The sequence below is a fragment of the Malaya genurostris genome, chromosome 1 (assembly GCF_030247185.1).
Source record: "Malaya genurostris strain Urasoe2022 chromosome 1, Malgen_1.1, whole genome shotgun sequence".
Lineage (NCBI taxonomy): Eukaryota > Metazoa > Arthropoda > Insecta > Diptera > Culicidae > Malaya > Malaya genurostris.
The window spans coordinates 103,382,958-103,400,992 of record NC_080570.1 but is presented as its reverse complement, the minus strand read 5'-3'; the positions used below and the strand labels follow the sequence as shown (position 1 = coordinate 103,400,992).

The 18,035-nt window shown below is 36.0% G+C and overlaps 1 protein-coding gene across 2 annotated transcripts in view; it reads left to right on the top strand.

The window, feature by feature from the left end:
* The window catches only part of LOC131425288 (metabotropic glutamate receptor 1-like), an 88,186-nt gene that overhangs the window by 36,277 nt on the left and 33,874 nt on the right, over positions 1–18,035 (top strand). For both annotated transcript variants that reach the window (XM_058587055.1, XM_058587054.1), the window contains exons 8-11: positions 1,541–1,631; positions 13,531–13,700; positions 13,791–13,870; positions 15,756–15,921. In XM_058587055.1, coding sequence (XP_058443038.1) covers positions 1,541–1,631; positions 13,531–13,700; positions 13,791–13,870; positions 15,756–15,921 — 507 coding nt within the window. The remainder of the gene's footprint in view (positions 1–1,540; positions 1,632–13,530; positions 13,701–13,790; positions 13,871–15,755; positions 15,922–18,035) is intronic.

Sequence of the window (18,035 nt, the reverse complement as noted above, 5' to 3'; positions counted from 1 at the left end):
ATTTTACCACAACCATAATTTTATGTTGATTTCAGATTTACAATTCCGAAGCTGATCCAATGTGACCTATCAATATTGGTCCATATTACGAAAAAAACTTCAGTGATCTAAACACACATAATGGGAATCACAGTACTAGCCTTTTTAACCCTCTCTACCCCAGTTCATTTTTTAAGATGTATCGCTGGGTGATCTTTCTTTTGCATTCCGATAGAAGGCTAATTGTGGTTGATAAAAATTGATTGATATTACTAAGAAAGATCTAAAAATAAGATTACAAATAGATTCAATAACCACGCGAATATTTTTACGCTATTTTACCCCAATTCATTTCATAATTCGTGTTTCTGGTTAAACTTTCTTTCGCGTACCGGAAGGAGCACCCATATGAAAATTTAAAAAATGAGGAAAGACGAATGTTCATGACCGTGAGAAAAAAAATTAAATCGACCGGGTAATTATGAACGATAATTACACACACACACGTCGACTGTCTCGAAATCAAAAAGGGTCAAAAAACATAAACATAAAAATTAAATCAAATCACAAATATCTAGTTATTGAGAATATTCGGAAAATTTTATTTATTCTGTGACTGGATGAAGAAGTGAATTGCCAACCAGAGTCAATTGGGCAGTCTCTAAAAATTGGGCAGTCTTCTAAAAATCTTAAATGAGTAAGACGCACCCTTCTAACAAACAAATCATCAAGTGGGTTAAACATAGTATATCGAAATTCTTTATTATGCGACCGGATTTTTTGTTGGAAAGAGATTCTTAATTAAACATTACCGTGAAATGCGCGTAAGTGACACTGCTTACGGGTCCGCCCAACCCATTCTACCCTTTTGTACCAGCAATAATATGAAAGCTATCTGAATCCAATCATTACACATCCACTGGTAATGTCTTGAACTAATGGGTGCTTCACACATACGAACGTTTGTGTTTCGCGAAAATGAGCTTACAAAAAGTTTGCAACATGTTGTTCTTAAGATGGTATGGTTTGGAGTCATCGACAAACGAAAAGTTGAGATCAAAAAGTAGAGTAAAAATATAAAAGGCCCTGAGTGACTTCCTTGAGGTACTCCTGAACTACCTGCAAATGGAGCTGTTGTACAGTTTCTTATTTTTACTGAAATCTCACGACCAGTGTGATCAAAATGCATCCAATCCAGTAAAGCATCATAATATTCAAATCTATCGAACCTAGCAATAGCTATTTGATGTTTTATTTTATACTATATGCCGACGAGAAATCTGTGTAGATGCGTTTGTAGAGATCGGATAGCAAAAAATATATATGATACTAAGTTTGTAGATTCCATAAAGTCCAGTTTTCTGAAATTTTATTTAAATCATTAGTAATTTTCTAATGAATTCTGAGACGCAGGCTATTTCATTTGGAGGCCACGTGAATGGTATCAAGATAATTATAAGTTTCTAGCAATTTAAGTAGTTTTACGTGATGTTTTATTGCACATTCAATATCAAACGATAACGCGAATATTCTAGCATATTCATTGTGTTTATATTTACAGTCTAGATTCAACTGTCGTCTTCCAGTAAATGAGGCGACAATAGACATTAGCCGACATTTTATTTCCGGAGAAGAGAAGCCCATTTGCACTGGTAAGTATAAACAAGATTTGATGTAAATTTTTCAAAATTCGTTTTTTGTTTCAAACAAACTGCATGTAGTTATATGAACCTATGTACTCCATAATCAAAACTAAACAATAAATTTCGGGGGTACGAGGTTTTATTATTATTATTATTAATTGTGCAACAAATTGTTCATTTGGGGATGCGGGAAGATTTTTCTTCCCACCTTACTACACAATTCCTTTCAATGTTCATTTTATACTTCTTTTCCACAACTGTCCAAATGATCAGGGAAACGTGCCAAAGCAAAGTCCTGACATTCCTTTTGTGGAATGTTTCAACAGACTTTACAGCCGATTCTTAGCGTACAAAATCATTACATGGCTACGATCCTATTGACACTAAGAAGCATTCCAGGTCGGGACTCGAACATACGACAACTGGCTTCTAAGTCCAGCGCCCTACGCATCGAGCCACGAACCCGGGAATGAACGTGCCAGTTGAGCTAATTTGTTCTGATTCCTGATAATCAACGTTCAACATATCAGATAGAAACAAAAAACATATGTGATTTAATGACCCAATTGCATGAAAATCAAGGGTACATATTTGATAACATAACAGTCGCTCTGTCGTCGTGTGAAGATGTGTTTTGATAGCACGATATCTAGCTAGTAACTATCACATCGCTGCTACATCATAATTTGTGCAAGTAACGTAAGGACTTCAAAGCTCTTGTTGCTTATGCACAAAAAATCGTGTTTGCACGATTCAGTTCATCGGTCATTTCTTCATTCACGTGTTCTACGTGTCGGCTGATGGGGCTCTCACTACCAAGGTGCACACAAACATTGACAACCGAGACTAGCAAGGCAGACTAAATAGCCTGCGGGAATTTCTTTGTAACAAGGTTGCAGTTCTGTTTTTCTATTGCCACTTCTAGATGGGTTGATTATTATCCCTTCAACATCTCTTCCGCATTTTTTTCGGTTTAGGAAGCACTAGCTTTAACGGTAACTTTCTTATTTGCCAGCTGTCGGGAAGTATGACATATGCAAAATGCATGTGAAGTGATAAAATATTTAAAATTCCAAGACTATTTATGAAAGCATACGATTTAAATGCATTGGAAATTGTGTGCGTGTAGAATGCAGTGATAAGCAATGAAGTGCATATATAGAATGGGTTTCACTGATGAATATTGGTAACATTTAAGGTCATTTAAACTCTTGAATATGAAATTTTTTATTTAACTGTGAAAACATTTTTTGATGTTTATCGATCTAATAGAAAGCAGAAACGATGTCTAAAAGAAAACAATTATAGACATTTGCGTTTAGGTATAGCATTGAATCAATTGTGGAATATTGCACGAATAGTGAAATATTTCAAACTTAATTATGATTTCATAATCTCAATAATAATTATCAATTTAGACCCTTATGAATGTTATGCTCAGCAACACTAATTGTGTTTCATATATTGACATATACAGGGCAGACGTGTTAAAAACGTGTTATGCGTGTCTATGTTCCATCTAGCTACTGTAGTTAAATAGTAATTTAACCATGTTGAGGCTTGTAATTTTTCCCTCTGTAATAATTGTAACTGTCAAAACTTAAAAACCACCGTCTATTTTCACTCACCAACGAAATTCGTTTCTCCGGCCCTGGACTTATACAATTTCCAGTGGCGCATCTGGGGAGGAGCCTGAAGATGACAGCGGACTGGCGGAGGGGCCTGAAGACGGGCGCAACAATTTTTGGGGCAAAACAAACCTTGGAACATATTCTTTGATCGCAGATCGATACATCCAAAGATGGAGTTCAGTCTTTCTTTTTTGCTCACTAAACCAACGGGACACGGGCGCAAATTTTCCTAGGTACGTCACTGACAGTTTCAGAACTCAAAGTGAAGTAATGTATTGGTACTACAATCCAACACTGAACATGACCTTCTGTTTCAACCGATGAATAGTAATATTCTTATCCTATGGTTTTCAAGCAAAATAACACGAAATAACTTTTCTTTAAAAAATTGGTACATTAATTTTAAAATACTATGGACTGTTCCATAATCAGTAATTTACGGACAAATGCATAATGTTGCTATTAGGAAACATACCCAATTTGTTAAATTCTGAAGAACTGAATGATTCCATGCTGCTAATAATATGATTTGTTTTGAGAATATACTCAAGTTGTAAGCATAGCATTTTTTCTTTCGGTTTTCAACGTTTATTTGACTCAAAATTGTGTTTCACTATCAAAAAAAAACTTGAGATAATATCAGGTGTACAACTTTGCTTCCGCCGTTTTCCGATAGGTGGCTGTACCGGCTGAGGCTGGTTGAAATATATAGATGATAATGCCTTTCAAGTGAGTGTGTACAGTGCCTAACGAATTGTCATCGCCGTTTCAGTGACAGTTGTTCTTGTTTTCGTATTATTCACGCTCGAAAATGTCTGTTTATGTGCCCAATTCTCGCCATTTGCGGGAAGTTTTACTTTTCTGTTACAATTCGAAAAAAATGCAACTGAAGCGCATCGAATGCTATCAGAAACTTACGGTGATGCTGCTCTGAGTAAAAGAACGTGTCGGGAGTGGTTTCAACGTTATAAAAATGGTGATTTCTATGTCGAAGACAAACATGATGGTGGAAAAGAAAAAACAATTTACTACGAGCTCTTAAAACCGGGTGAAACCATCACAGGAGATCGCTACCGAACGCAACTGATGCGCCTTAGTCGCGCGCTAAAAGAAAAGCGGCCACAGTATCAAGAGCGACATGGAAAAGTCATCCTCCAACACGACAATGCTCGCCCTCACGTCGCAAAAGTGGTCAAAAAGTACCTGGAAACGCTGAAATGGGAAGTCTTGCCCCACCCGCCGTATTCCCCAGATGTCGCCCCTTCTGATTTCCACCTATTCCGTTCGATGGCACACGGCCTGGCAGATCAACATTTTCAATCCCTCGAAAAGTTGGAAAAATGGACTGCTTCATGGATAGCGTCAAAAAAGGACTCCTTTTTTCGAGCCGGGATCCGAAAATTTCCGGAAAGATTACAGATACATCTGTAAGCACTTTTCCGCAATAAAGCTTCAAATTTTGGAAAAAAACACTCACTCGTTCATACTATAGCAGTACCAGAATATAATCTGTTCTTAGAACAGATAATTTGTTTAAGTATTGTTTCACGGCGTTTCCTTCTAATAGAGCTCTAATGGAGATGCATGGTTGAATGTTGTCCCGGGTTAGGGGTTCATTGCATAGGGCGCTGGTCTTACAAGCCTATTGCCGTATATTCGAACTCCGACCTGGAGATATTCGTAGTGTCAATATGATCGTAGTACTAGCCATGCAATGATTCCGAACGCTAAGAGTCGGCTGTGAAGTTTGTTGAAACAGAAAGGCCAAATTCCACAAAATGAACGTAATGCTTTACTATGGTTGAATGTTTATTTATTTTAGAAAAACGTCACTCAGAGCTGACCTAACCGATTTGAGAACTATTTTAATTTGTAGAATATATTAGTTGATGCACAAACAAACTTTTTTGTTATTTTTCTTTAGAAATCAAAGAAAATTATGTTGTACAACTTCAAAATAAATTCCAATTCTTAAAATGGCCAAATCCCAAAACATGTTATCAAACAGAATCAAAGTGCGGTGCGACGCCCCTCCCATCTGCATACTGATTTGTACAATTACACAAATACCAAATATTACTGGATTCAACCTGAAAACCCCACGCGTGAAATTATTAAGGTTGAGTGATCAATCAGCAAAACATAATAACATTTTATGGAAGTGGATTTCAAAGTTTAAAACAAAGAAACAATATAAGAAATAAAATCCCATGAAAATGAGCGATTTCCAATTCGCATATTTAAAAAAAGATATACGTGGTTATAAACGAAAAAAAAAATCCACAAAATACATTAAAATTTCTCATGTTGAACCTTTTACGTATATGAGAATGTTGTTTTCAACATATAGATTCCGTTCTGTATTGGTCGCATCAAAGACATCATATTAACAAGATATTCAGCTCTCACATTTCCCGAACAAATCATTGGCAACATCCTTTTATGCGTGCATGGCGCCCTACAGCGAGTCTACATCAAATCTCGTAGGGGAGAGAAATGTCAAATTCGCGCGCGCCAAAATAGCAGTACCGCACATCCATAAGAGGCCCTTATACGAGTCATCAAAAATGTCATTAGTAAAAAATAATTTCATTTTTATGAACGTGTAATGGTGCAGTAATGACAAGATTTCTATCAAATTTGAAGTACATTATTACTTAGTCATCATTAAAAATGAAAAAAATAATGCTCGTGTAAGGGCCGCTATACAGTTGACATGATATGTTAATGTTAAATGTGATGCTGTGCAATGGCGTTGCTGAACTAAAGATTGATTTCGCTCCAAGCTAACAGAGTCTGGTCGCATTGAATAGTGCATTTTGTAACACCGGTTATTGAAGTTTGAATTTTCGCGTTTTGATGCTTGTTCCGATTAGGGCAAACTGTTCTAGGTGCAGTACCGATCGTAAGCACCAGTACTGCTCCTTCGTTCAGTAAGTAGTCTGTGTCATCCCAGGATGTTGAAAATAGGGTGGGAACAAAAACAGTTTTTCCTTATAGTAGAGTACGACAGGATAAGTAAAAACCATATAGCATCATATATTTCTAACTTTTCTGAAGGTTTTTCGGTGGGTTATTCAATATTGTAAAAGAAAAAACTTTTATTCAAATAGGCTTGCGATATGAGATTTAGATATTTTTCTCAACACATACATATATGATCTCACCCTTTATCCATCATCATGGCATTTTTACTCGACTGCGAATGTTGAAGCCACGAAATCAACGATCTAGAGTCAGTGCCTTGTGGCCTTTGTGAAACTCCATTTCGTTTTAATCAAACGCAGGTAGCGTCAATTTACGTTCTTACCGAGGCCTAAGATATCTTTGCCCAAGGCATTATTTGATTCGTTGTTCATGCAGGAACTATCTGAATGGTCGTTTAACTCGTACGTGCATAGTGAATGCAAACGAAAATTTGTCCCCAATAGCATCGGCTACAACTGACTACAACATAAAAGGCAGATTGAAAATTTGTCTATTTTTGAGGTACTCAGCAAAAACGGTTTTGCAAATAAACCACATGAAAAATATAGTATTCAGTACTGAATAAGGAGAACGATCGATTAATCGAATAACTGTCCTGATAGTCGAACCAAATTTAATAGATTTAGTTCGTTTATTTAATCGAAATTTTTGATGTGGAACACATTTTTGTTTTCTATATTGAAGAATCCAATCGGAGTGATCACCACGAGATAGCGTTATGGTGATTGTTTTGACATATCCCATGTATTTAGAAAAATTTTGGCCGAAATTTTCAATTTACTTGAGTTTTAAACGAATGCAGTTGGCAAAACCTTACAAATATGGGTAAAAATATGATTATTCACGTGTTGTCATCAAACATATGATTTAAAATTGTCCTATACACTTGAAAATCTCGAATGAAATTTGAAATTTTCAGTTCACATACAGATTTGATTTAGATGATAAAACATGATTAAATAGACTAATAATACAGCTTTTGCTCATAATTTATCAATTAATCTCAAAATCCAACCATGAAAATAAAGAATTTTCCAGATATGAAAACAGTGCCCAAAATCACTTCTTCGAATTTGATATTTCATCTTACGATTTCTCCATAAATATCAATCAAACATACCACGGAAAGTTACTGAGTCATTAATGATCGATTTTTTACCAAATTTTCACACGTTTTTGTATGTTAGTATTCGATTCATAAGAAAAAAAAATAAAAACCCGGCATTTTTGTCGAATCTTCAAGAAAAATCTTAAAATTATCACCATCACTTAGTTCAAAGCTCGCCACTCGAGCAGCGCAGCTATCGCAAAAGTGTTGATTTGAATTCTTCAATAGGGGTGCGAATTAGAAAGTCAAGAAAAAATACACGTAGAAATGTGGTCAGATTTTGAACAATTACAGTTCAGTCAATTTTGTATTAATTATTAATATTATGTCACCATTTGATTGGAAATATTTCTAAGTTTTTATACATTCAAGTCACGTATTTTTAATTGTGTATCATTTAAATGTTGATTAATAGCTCAAAATCTCCGGCATACCGGATTTCCCTGCCATAGTCGACGGTTTTGAAGGAGTAAGCGATATATAAATGGGAACGCATCGTTCTGATTGGTCAATCGATGCAAAAACGAAGTTGTTGGAAGCACACGAATCTATAAATATAAGCGAAATTATAGCTAACGTTTCAGTCCTACGTGTAGCATGCTAGAGGTTGGTTGTTGCAAGACAGCAAGACAAAAAGTGCCATAAAATTATTTGAAGCTTCCCTCTTAGAAAAAAACGTTCAACGGTGGTCCTTCATTGGTCCAATAAGTAGGATCATTGGGCCAATGAAAGTCCAATCAATCGTTCAACGAAAGGCCAACATGGGACTTTCATTGGCGATTTTGAAACAGACCGTTGAACCGAATGCCAGTTTTTCGTTCAACAAACCCGGCAGACAGAGGTCCATTGTTGAGCCATTTTTTACATGAGGAGTTGGAGCCCCGTTGAACTAGTTTTACTGCAGAATTTCTGAAGTTTTTTCCACTTATTTTTTTAAACTAACACTACATACCTGCACAATACTTCTACTTCACGTAGAATAACAACAAATTTTCTTTCTATGTAAAGGTAACACTTAATTTTCACACTATTTTTGCAAGAGAAAAAACAACAACACACCTTTCCAGCAAATTGAACGAATATTTCGTGCAACAAGCGCTCAAAGACCAACAAAATAGAACGGCCTGCTGAGAGGGTTTAATCGATATGCTCTGATCCTGTGTCATGCGAGTTCGGATGAAATTCCATGCTATATCGTTTTCGCCTGAGAAAATGGCAACCACCCCACGATAAATTTTGAGTGCTTAAAATTAATTTCTAATTTTTATAAGATGAACTCGATTAATAATGAGAAAAAGTTTATCGCTTCAATCGAAATCGCAAAATGGTAGTAATGGTAGAGAAACGCTATAAAAATACCTGCGTGCATAAAAAACTTGAACAAAAGCTTGGCGAAGAGAAGCCTAAATATCGATATCCGTATCGCAAGTATGTACAAAGATATAATTGCATACATTTGGGCTATTGATGTAATTTCGTCGGCTACAAAACAAATACAAATCACGACAAACAGAGTCTATATTCTGGGTTCGCGTATTCGGTGTTGGTTCCTCTCGTGCATTTGCGGATTCAAAAGTGTGACGATTAATTGAAAATGTCGATCATTAGAAATTTTATGTTTATTTGACATGCCATTTCATTCATTTGAACCTCAATAGTCGGTGAGTGCGAAAGTGTCAATTTTTCCGCTAAAAGTAAAATTTTCTTGTTCCAGAGTTTTTGGGTTGTAGAATATATTCACTGGAACAAATCATGTTTGATGAGTGTTTTAGCTACTTATTTTATGACCTCGCCAAATCGAAACAAAGGGGTGGGGCGAAAATGGCATTTTTTGGTGGGACGAAAATGGCCACTAGACTCGGTCTGAGTATTAAATTTATTAATGTTTTTCCACAAAAACTTGCTGATTTTATGAAACGCAACACAATTTTCGAGTTCTTACCAACAATATAGTTCAAAAATCTCTAAATCTCGGGCATAATTGATGATCATAAATTACCGACGACGTTTGTACGTTTCTACAACACATTCGGGATCGACAGTACAAAAAATGAGTGAAGATTCCGAATCATCGAATGATTTTGGACAGATGCTAGAACATATTATGTAATAATCAGCGCTACAAAGCTTGCATTGAGCGCTCCCACGCCCGGATTTAGTGTTCAAGCGATAGCATTTTCATATACGTGAATTGCTTCCCTGAGCCAGGAAGTGTATTAGATTATGAGTGAAACGTTTTTTATTCATTTAAATTTTGGACTTAACTCAAAGGCAATTGCATTATATTTTAAAAATGTTTTCTGCTCATTTTTTATATTTCTTTAATAAAATTAGTCATTTGAACTGTGTTCCCATTTTTAACGTTTCGCCTTCGGCTCATCAGTGCATTAGCAGTTTATGTTGAACTGCTAACGCCACCTAACGGTTCAGCATAAACCGCTGAGCAAAAACCCCGAAATAACTAGCCATTTTATGATGAAATCGGATACGTGCCATTTGAGCCAATTTGTTCTGATTCCTGTTTTCTTCTCTTCTTTTCATCATTATTAATTTTTGTTCAGAGCGAGTCACAGCAATTTCGCTAAGTTTTGTTGATTTAAATTAGAAAAAAATTGTCTCCATCAAAAACAAAGAATACAATAAATCAAAATCATCTTGAAATATATACAGTTCGGTTTTACATCTCCTCCAAGTCAGTCGATAAAACAAAACCGCTTACGTTGGAAACAGAAGAAACCAAGCACAGTATTGTGTAGTGAACAATAGACCTCGAAAGCTACCGCCGACACGAAAGAATACAATTGTTGTTGACTTCAGGCAGTGCAAAATTCGACCTTCGATACGAGAACTTGAAGGTTTGCTTAAGGAGCAAATGCAGCTGGACATTAAACGTGTGCATTTACTTCAATGCAATAAGACGAATAATGTTGTTTACATCCAGTTTTATAAAGAGTTGGATGCAATTCAATTCGCAAAAGACAATAACAATGTGCACTATGTGAAGCACGAGAACATTAAGTACAACATTCCAGTATATATGGAAGATAGTGCTATAGAAGTGCGTGTGCATGATCTTCCCTCAAGCGTCACCGATTCATATATTCGCAAAACTATGTCCCAATACGGAGAGATTCTCTCTATCGAAAAAGAAAAGTGGAAGAACTTTTTCCCCGGTATTCTAAATGGCGTACGTTTATTACGCATAGACTTGAAGAAGGTTATACCTTCTTATGTGATTTTCGGTCAAGATACAAGAATTCCGTGCAAATCACTTGTTACCTATGACAATCAGATGGCCACATGTCAATATTGCCAAAAAGCTATTAACTACGGTAAGCCATGTGATAAACCGGACAAGGAGACAACTATACCAAAGGACAACGGTGCTTCCTTCACACCAACCCCAAGCAACCCCAGTACACCTGTGACAGTCACCAACAACAGTGAAGCATCCACTTCAACGAAACCATCCAACGTATCCCCTATAGAACAAAGTGCATTAACTGCAGTGAACAACTTACCATCCAACCAACCAGCAACAGCAAACAATTTTTTTTGCAATTTTTGCATTTTTTAGTTTTTTATTGAACTTATAAATACCTTAAAAAGGGAAATAAAAAGAAAAACTTTTGAGATAATGAAAATAAGTCTTCGGGAATAATTTTATTTTGTTTTTTAAAAATTTTCAGAACCAATTTACTGTATTTTTTTGCGCAATATGTACTGTTTTTCATAAAAAAATATACGAGAGTTAGGTATAACGGACTCGGCAAAATTTGTAACAATACATAAATTTGGATTATTAAATATCTTTATTATGAAGAAAAAGTCCAGGTCCGGGAGGAATAACTATTGGCACCATAGCCGGAAAATATATACCGGAGAATGTCTACAGAAGAGCCTGGGACCCGTCCTTCGATCCAACGAAGGTGACACTCTGTTTTGGCAGAATCTAGCAACATTCCATTACACGAAACCGGTGATGGAGTGATACGAAGACAACGGTGTTGTTTTTGTGTCGAAGGAGGCAAATCCGTCAAATTCGCCTGAACTTCGCCCAATAGAAAAATTCTGCGCGATTTTGAAAGAAAGTTGTACATAATTTGATGGATAGTTTTAAGTCCAGGACTCGGGTTCCCCTAGGAGAAAAGGTTGGATAACTCAACTTCGAACATAGCTTAAATGTGTGTTTACGCGGGGGGTATGTACCGTGTAATTTCGGAAATCCGTGTAAAAAACGCGTAATTTCGGAAATCCGCATAAAAAACGCAAAACTAAAGAAATGCCAAATGTCTTTAAAATTCGAAAATTTCGTAGCAGAGAGTTGAAATTTGGGGTAACACAAGATCTCGACGTTTCTTGCAAAACAAGAAACCCGACAAAACAAAACAATAAAACCAGATAACTTTGAAAATTCGCGTAAAAATACCGCGTAATTTAGGAAATCCGCGTAACTTTGAAAGTCCGTGTAAAAAAGGCGGGTGGGTGATGTCAGAGACATAACTGGATGTCGTGAATACGAAAACAACTGACATGTTCCTTAACACTTCCGAATATCAATTAGTGTATGAATTATGCAAGCATTCACCTTTTTCACATTTTTCGCAAAAACAAAGAAGGCTTCACTTGATCTCGATTACTGTGAATTTCACACAGCGAAAAGTGCACGAATCTAACCAAACTGTTCTAGATTTGCACTAAACTGAGGATATTTCCTTTCGATTTGCGAACAACAAATCCTAATAGTTCTTTAGAAAACTTTTAGAGCCATTAGAACGGCTGATTTTGTGTAATGCTCTCCACCGATGCTTTTCCGCCAATGCAAATGACTGGCAGCTGTGAAGTAATCGCTTTTGTCGGAGGCGAAACTAGCTTTGCAAACGACGCAAAATACATCTGCTCGCAGTTGCGATAGAATCCAAACTGATCCAATTTTTGTTGAGAGGCTTGTTTTTACCTGATTTCGTTTGTTGCTTTTTCACTAATGAGCGTTCCTAACGGCTAGAAAAATAGCAGCATATAGAATTTTAATTTCGATATTTCATTTCGGATTTGCATTTCATTGAAAGATACTATCCGGATGCTGTACGGGATTCATTCCTGCCTTTCAGATGGACCAAATTGTGGAATTCACTACGATATTAAACACTGTTCGGAACATTTTCTCGAACGATTTGTTGTACAGCAGCAGATATTTTGTTCTCTTCCTCAGAACGCGTTCTGATTGGCTGGTGTTGACATGGGTCAAATGAGACAGGTTTTTCAATAGTGTACTATTCAAATACTTCAATGCTTTTGCTATACACGTTTAAATTGAAAAATTTCGATTCTATTGGTAGTTAGATTATATAAATCCTTTCACAGATCACTGAGCTATGAGCTTTAAAAATACGAGAAAGGCAAACGCGCCTTATGAATTATCCTCTTTGATACTCGTTTATACCAAAGATTTCAGAAAAGTTTAATTTTGAATTATTTGTGATTATGTCACACAACTGAATATTTTATCATAAAATTGTGATCATATTTCCGATGGCATGTAGCAAAAATTATGTTGATTCGTTAGATTGTTACAACAAGAAATATTCACGATCAAAAACTTATCACTCTCTCAGAGGGTAAATTTTGAAAAGGCACCCCATGGTAAAATAAGTCGTATTACTCGTATTCACGACAAAACAACAGCGAAACTTCAGAAATCCGCATAAAATAGTCGCGTAACCTCGGAAATCCACGTGAATAAGCCGCGTATAAAACGCGTAAAAAATATCTTAGTATTCCCTGAGCTTTAAAAACATTTGATCTAAAATTAGTTTTTGTTGATAATATTTGTATGTTGCATTTTTTTTTCGAGTATAGTATTTATGTACTGTATTATTTTTCTCACGTAAGAACAGTTGACATTTTTAGATTCCTAATGTGATAGTAAGTGTAACCATAAAATTATCAATGTCACCTGAAAACGTTAAAAACGTTCTCAAATCTTGTTAATATTGCGATGATGAATATTTGCAATTACTGCAAAATATATTGCTGCCAATATTATAAGAATTATTTAGGTACCTACTCTGGTGCGCCAATCTTACCTACAATCACCCTCTTTGGTCCATCATTACTGAACCTCCATTATTTTCTCCTACCTTTGATTCGTTCACCGTCACATCAAAAAAATTCTATACAGGCACCGAAAAACTATCCGAACGCTACAAGCAGGAACCGAAAATGAGCTTCGTCATCAAAGCAATCTACACGATGGCCTATGCCCTGCACGCTTTACAGCAGGACTCGTGCGGTCGGAACTCGGTTGGCGTCTGTGCAGCTATGTTCCCATTCAATGGGACACAATTTTTTGTGAGTTTTGTAGTGTTGAAAGACTTGTTGTCGTGGGGGAGATTAAATTCATATTTCTTTGTCCGGGTTTTCCCCTTTTATTTTCCACAGAATTACCTTATGAATGTCTCGTTCATCTACGAAGCTGGCGATACCGTGGAATTCGACAATAGAGGAGATCCGCCGGGAAGGTAAGGAGCAAAAGATTGTGCCAAATTGTTTAAAATTTCCCATTTAGCTTCCTATGCCAAAATTCTGTGAGAACGGGGTATTTAATTTTTACAACACCGAATAAGACGGCTGAGAGAAGCACAGTTTCTGACAAGCTTGTGAATAACCCATAGCCTTTATTAAACTGCACAGGAAATAACACACAAGAGAAGAAACTCAAGTCCTATGTCGGTGCGCCAAATGTGGATGAAAAATTGTCTCTATCGCAAGTGTCTGAACTAGAACGCCTCTTTTCGTATGTTATCAGAAGTGTCATTCACTATCCCAGCAGGTTATTCCTTGGAAATAGTGTTCGCATCAATAAAAGTTTAAAGCGCGATATTATTTTGCATACCTGGAAGCATAAAGTAGTGAAAATGCCGTAAACATTCCAGCTTATGAAGGTTATTATCTTTTTTTAGTTTCATTGAACTTCCGAGCTAACTCTCAGTACTGAGCACATCGCTTAGTGAATTTTCTGTGAAGTGAAGTTCTATTATGCTGTGGCGTTTCGGTGTTTCGAAACCACAAGCCTACTATCGGCGGACAATAAAAATACAATCCGCTTGCCTCTACAAAAATCTCTATTTTTAGTCAAAATGGATAATTTGACTACGAATAAAACTCAAACGAATACCTTGATGCCAATGCTCTGTTAGCTGATCCGTTTAGTATTTAGTGCTAATCCTGTTTCACGCTTATCGTTATATCGCCCAGCCCGCCTCAATGTTTGCATCAAAGGGATTTATCGAATTTCATGTAATCGATAAGTATTCAGTGTTATTCTTATTTCAAATAGAATGGTATTCAATTATTATTCAATAATAAAGATTTATATGCATACTGCAGTGCAATTGTAAAATGATTAGTTAAAAAGCAATGATGTTTTGATTTCCTTATAATATTGAGCCGAATATACATTTTTTGTAAATTCCACTTTTAAACATCAGCTGAGTTCATTCTGTTGATGATCGCAATAAAACTCACTCATTCAGTATCGAAATGAAATGAATTCCATTTAATTCCACTAATTCGATACTAATTCCACGAGATAGTAACAGACACAGATACTAGTATTTCGTTGTGCTATTTGCTACGTTCATCAGTGTATCAGTTCTAAGTCTGTTGTTTTTTTTTCTAATACAATAAATACCCACGTAAATTAGATTTCTAATTCTGCTACAAAATGAAACTAAATGTTTTAACACACCCCTGTCATGCAAATTCTCAGCATGTTCGCTGTTCTGTACAATTGGGTTGCTAGCTGATTTCGGTGTTACGTCACATCCAGAGCAGTCTAATTGGCGAAACGATTTTCCCGTACTGAGGAAAGTTTCAAGCTGAAGTCTCTTTTCTTTTCTGTTATTTTATTCATCAATATGTTTCCCATTTCGTGGGTTGATAATACAAGTTAAACAAAGCTCATGACCACTCATACGTCATAACAAACAAAATTAAAAGCGTAGTCCTGGCATTACATTCCTTTTGTGGAATTTGGCCTTTCTGTTCCAACAGACTACGCAGTCAATTCCTATTCCTAGCTTGTAAGACTTAGAAACTTAGAAGATTTGTGTATTTCTAAAAACATCAGAAAATTTCGACGAACGGTTTCAAAAAGGTGATTTCCAAGTTTGAGTAGCTTCCGAATTTGACTCTCGGATGACGCAACTTATACATGGATTTTCAAATAAGTATCTTGCTTATGAAAATGTTATTTTTGTCAACTGGTAGGATAGATTAAAACAAATTCTGGTTGATTAGAATTTGATCTCGTGCATTTTTGATTTTGATCTCGTGCATTTTTGATTTTCACTTTTAGTCTATCGTATTCTAAAGCAGCACGTTAATTTTTTTATTTCAAACTAGATACGACATAATGAACTACCAACTACAAAAGGATGGATCCTACGATTATGTTCAGGTTGGAGAATGGAATAACGGGTCTCTCAGTTTCTTGAGAGATTTACAGGTATCGGAGTCTGGACCGGTGGAATCGGTTTGTTCTAAACCATGCTTTCCTGGTTATTACAAGGTGGGTATAATCATTTTTTTCCTATACAGAACTATTGTAAAATGAACTAAGGGCCACCAAAGCTATTTTTTATTGTAATGATAATTTGCTCACGCAATTAAATATGATGTAAATATGTATAAACAATGAAACAAATTTTGTTGCCGAGTTTCTAAATGTTTAAAACGTAATAGAAATGAGATAAAACTCTGTTTCCAGTTATTATAACTAACTTACATCATTATATCATAAAGCCTAATTACATTCGCGCTTACATATAGGAATAAAATGTGATCATCCTTATTACACCGTGGTAATCGGGAGTCCAAATTTAAACCAAAACAAAACAATTTTCTGAGTGAAATCTATGTATGCGCAGTCGAATCTCTATAATATAGATAAATCGGTAAAAGTCGCAGACGTAAGCACAGTGTGAACGAAGGACTGAAGACGATTTTTCTTTTCTTTATATTAACGTAAAATTGCCACAACTCAGGGTGGCGGAAATTGTAAAACGCGAATGTACGGATTGCATTAGAGCGCAGGTTCGAGTTCTGCCTCTGAGCGTATCTTTTTCCAAAAAAATCATCTTTTCTGTAAGTTTCTCATTCATTTGGATTCTTCAATATAATCCACTGGGTAGTTGCAAAACTGACAGGCTGCATGTTTTTGACCAGATACTGAGTGCGTCAGCGACTTCATCATGACACTTGCGAACACTATCTTAACTAAAGGTGTGCTCAATAATTGTAAAAATCGTCGTGTATAAAGTATAGTTCTTATCATTAATGTCGTTTATTTATACCCGGCTTTAACCTTTTCGGTTGTTCGCCGGAATGTATAGTTTTTTACTACATCGTGCTATTGAAAAATCATACTTTTTGCATGACCATACTTGGGGAATGAAATTTAATGTTCGACCTCCTCAAGTAGAAGGTGAAAGTATAATTTAATTCTTTTTAATATGGAACACATTTTTGTTTTCTATATAGGGGTGCAAATTAGGAACTCAAGAAAAAATACACGTAGAAATGTGGTCAGGTAGACAAAATTTACGGAAATTGGATTTTTCCTACGGAAATTTGAATTTTTCAACGAAAAACTAAGGAACTAGCCTTGTGTGGCAATAAGAAAAAAGCTTTCCACCGGGAGAGTTTCCGAGTAAAATCAATCTACGGATATGGAACTACAAACTTCTGGCATCGCTGGTCCTACTTGTAGCATGCTAGAAGTGGGTTGTTGCTAGACAGCAAAACAAAAAGTGCCATAAAACGATTTGAAGCTTTAATTGATTTGCTCTGATCCTGTGTCATGCGAGTTCGGATGAAATTCCATGCTATGTCGTTTTCGCCTGAGAAATTTGCAACTACCCCAGGATAAATTTTGAGTGCTTAAGATTAATTTCTAATTTTTATAAGATGAACTCGATTAATATTAAGAAAAAGTTTATCGCTTCAGCCGAATTCGCAGAATGGTAGTAATTGTAAACAAACAAATATATAATTGCATACATTTGGGCTATTGATGTAATTTCGTCGGCTATAAAACAAATACAAATCACGACAAACAGAGTCTATATTCTGGGTTTGATTAATTGAAAATATCGATCATTAGAAATTTTGGGTTCGTGTTTCGACATCAATGGCTCGAACAACCCCATGGGGCTGATCCTTGTAGTTTTTTATCAAGTTTATATGAGCCTGCCAAGGCAAGCTATCCGTTGATTGAATCTAGAACGCATATCATTAACTTCACAACTGAACGACTGAAAGCAAAAATCGGATTAGTGCAACTTAGTTTGGAAAACCCGAAACGCAGCATAGATCAACTTGCCCTTAGCAAACAAGCAAACCATGCTTCTTTCACAGCGACAGTCGGTAAAAAATTTGAATGCAAAAACCGGATAAATACATTTGTTGTGGAAGATCCGGTTAAGCTTTTGTCCGGTTGTTTTCAAAGTTATTTTGTCCGGTTCTTGCAGAAATGATGTTTTTAAACGATTCTTGCATTGCAAAATCCATGTCCGGTTTTTGCTCTTAATGTTTTTATCCGGTTTTTGCATTCAAAAATACTTAAACGGGTTATCTAAACTAAGTTACACTTATCCCATTTTTGCTTTCAACCGTTCAACTAAG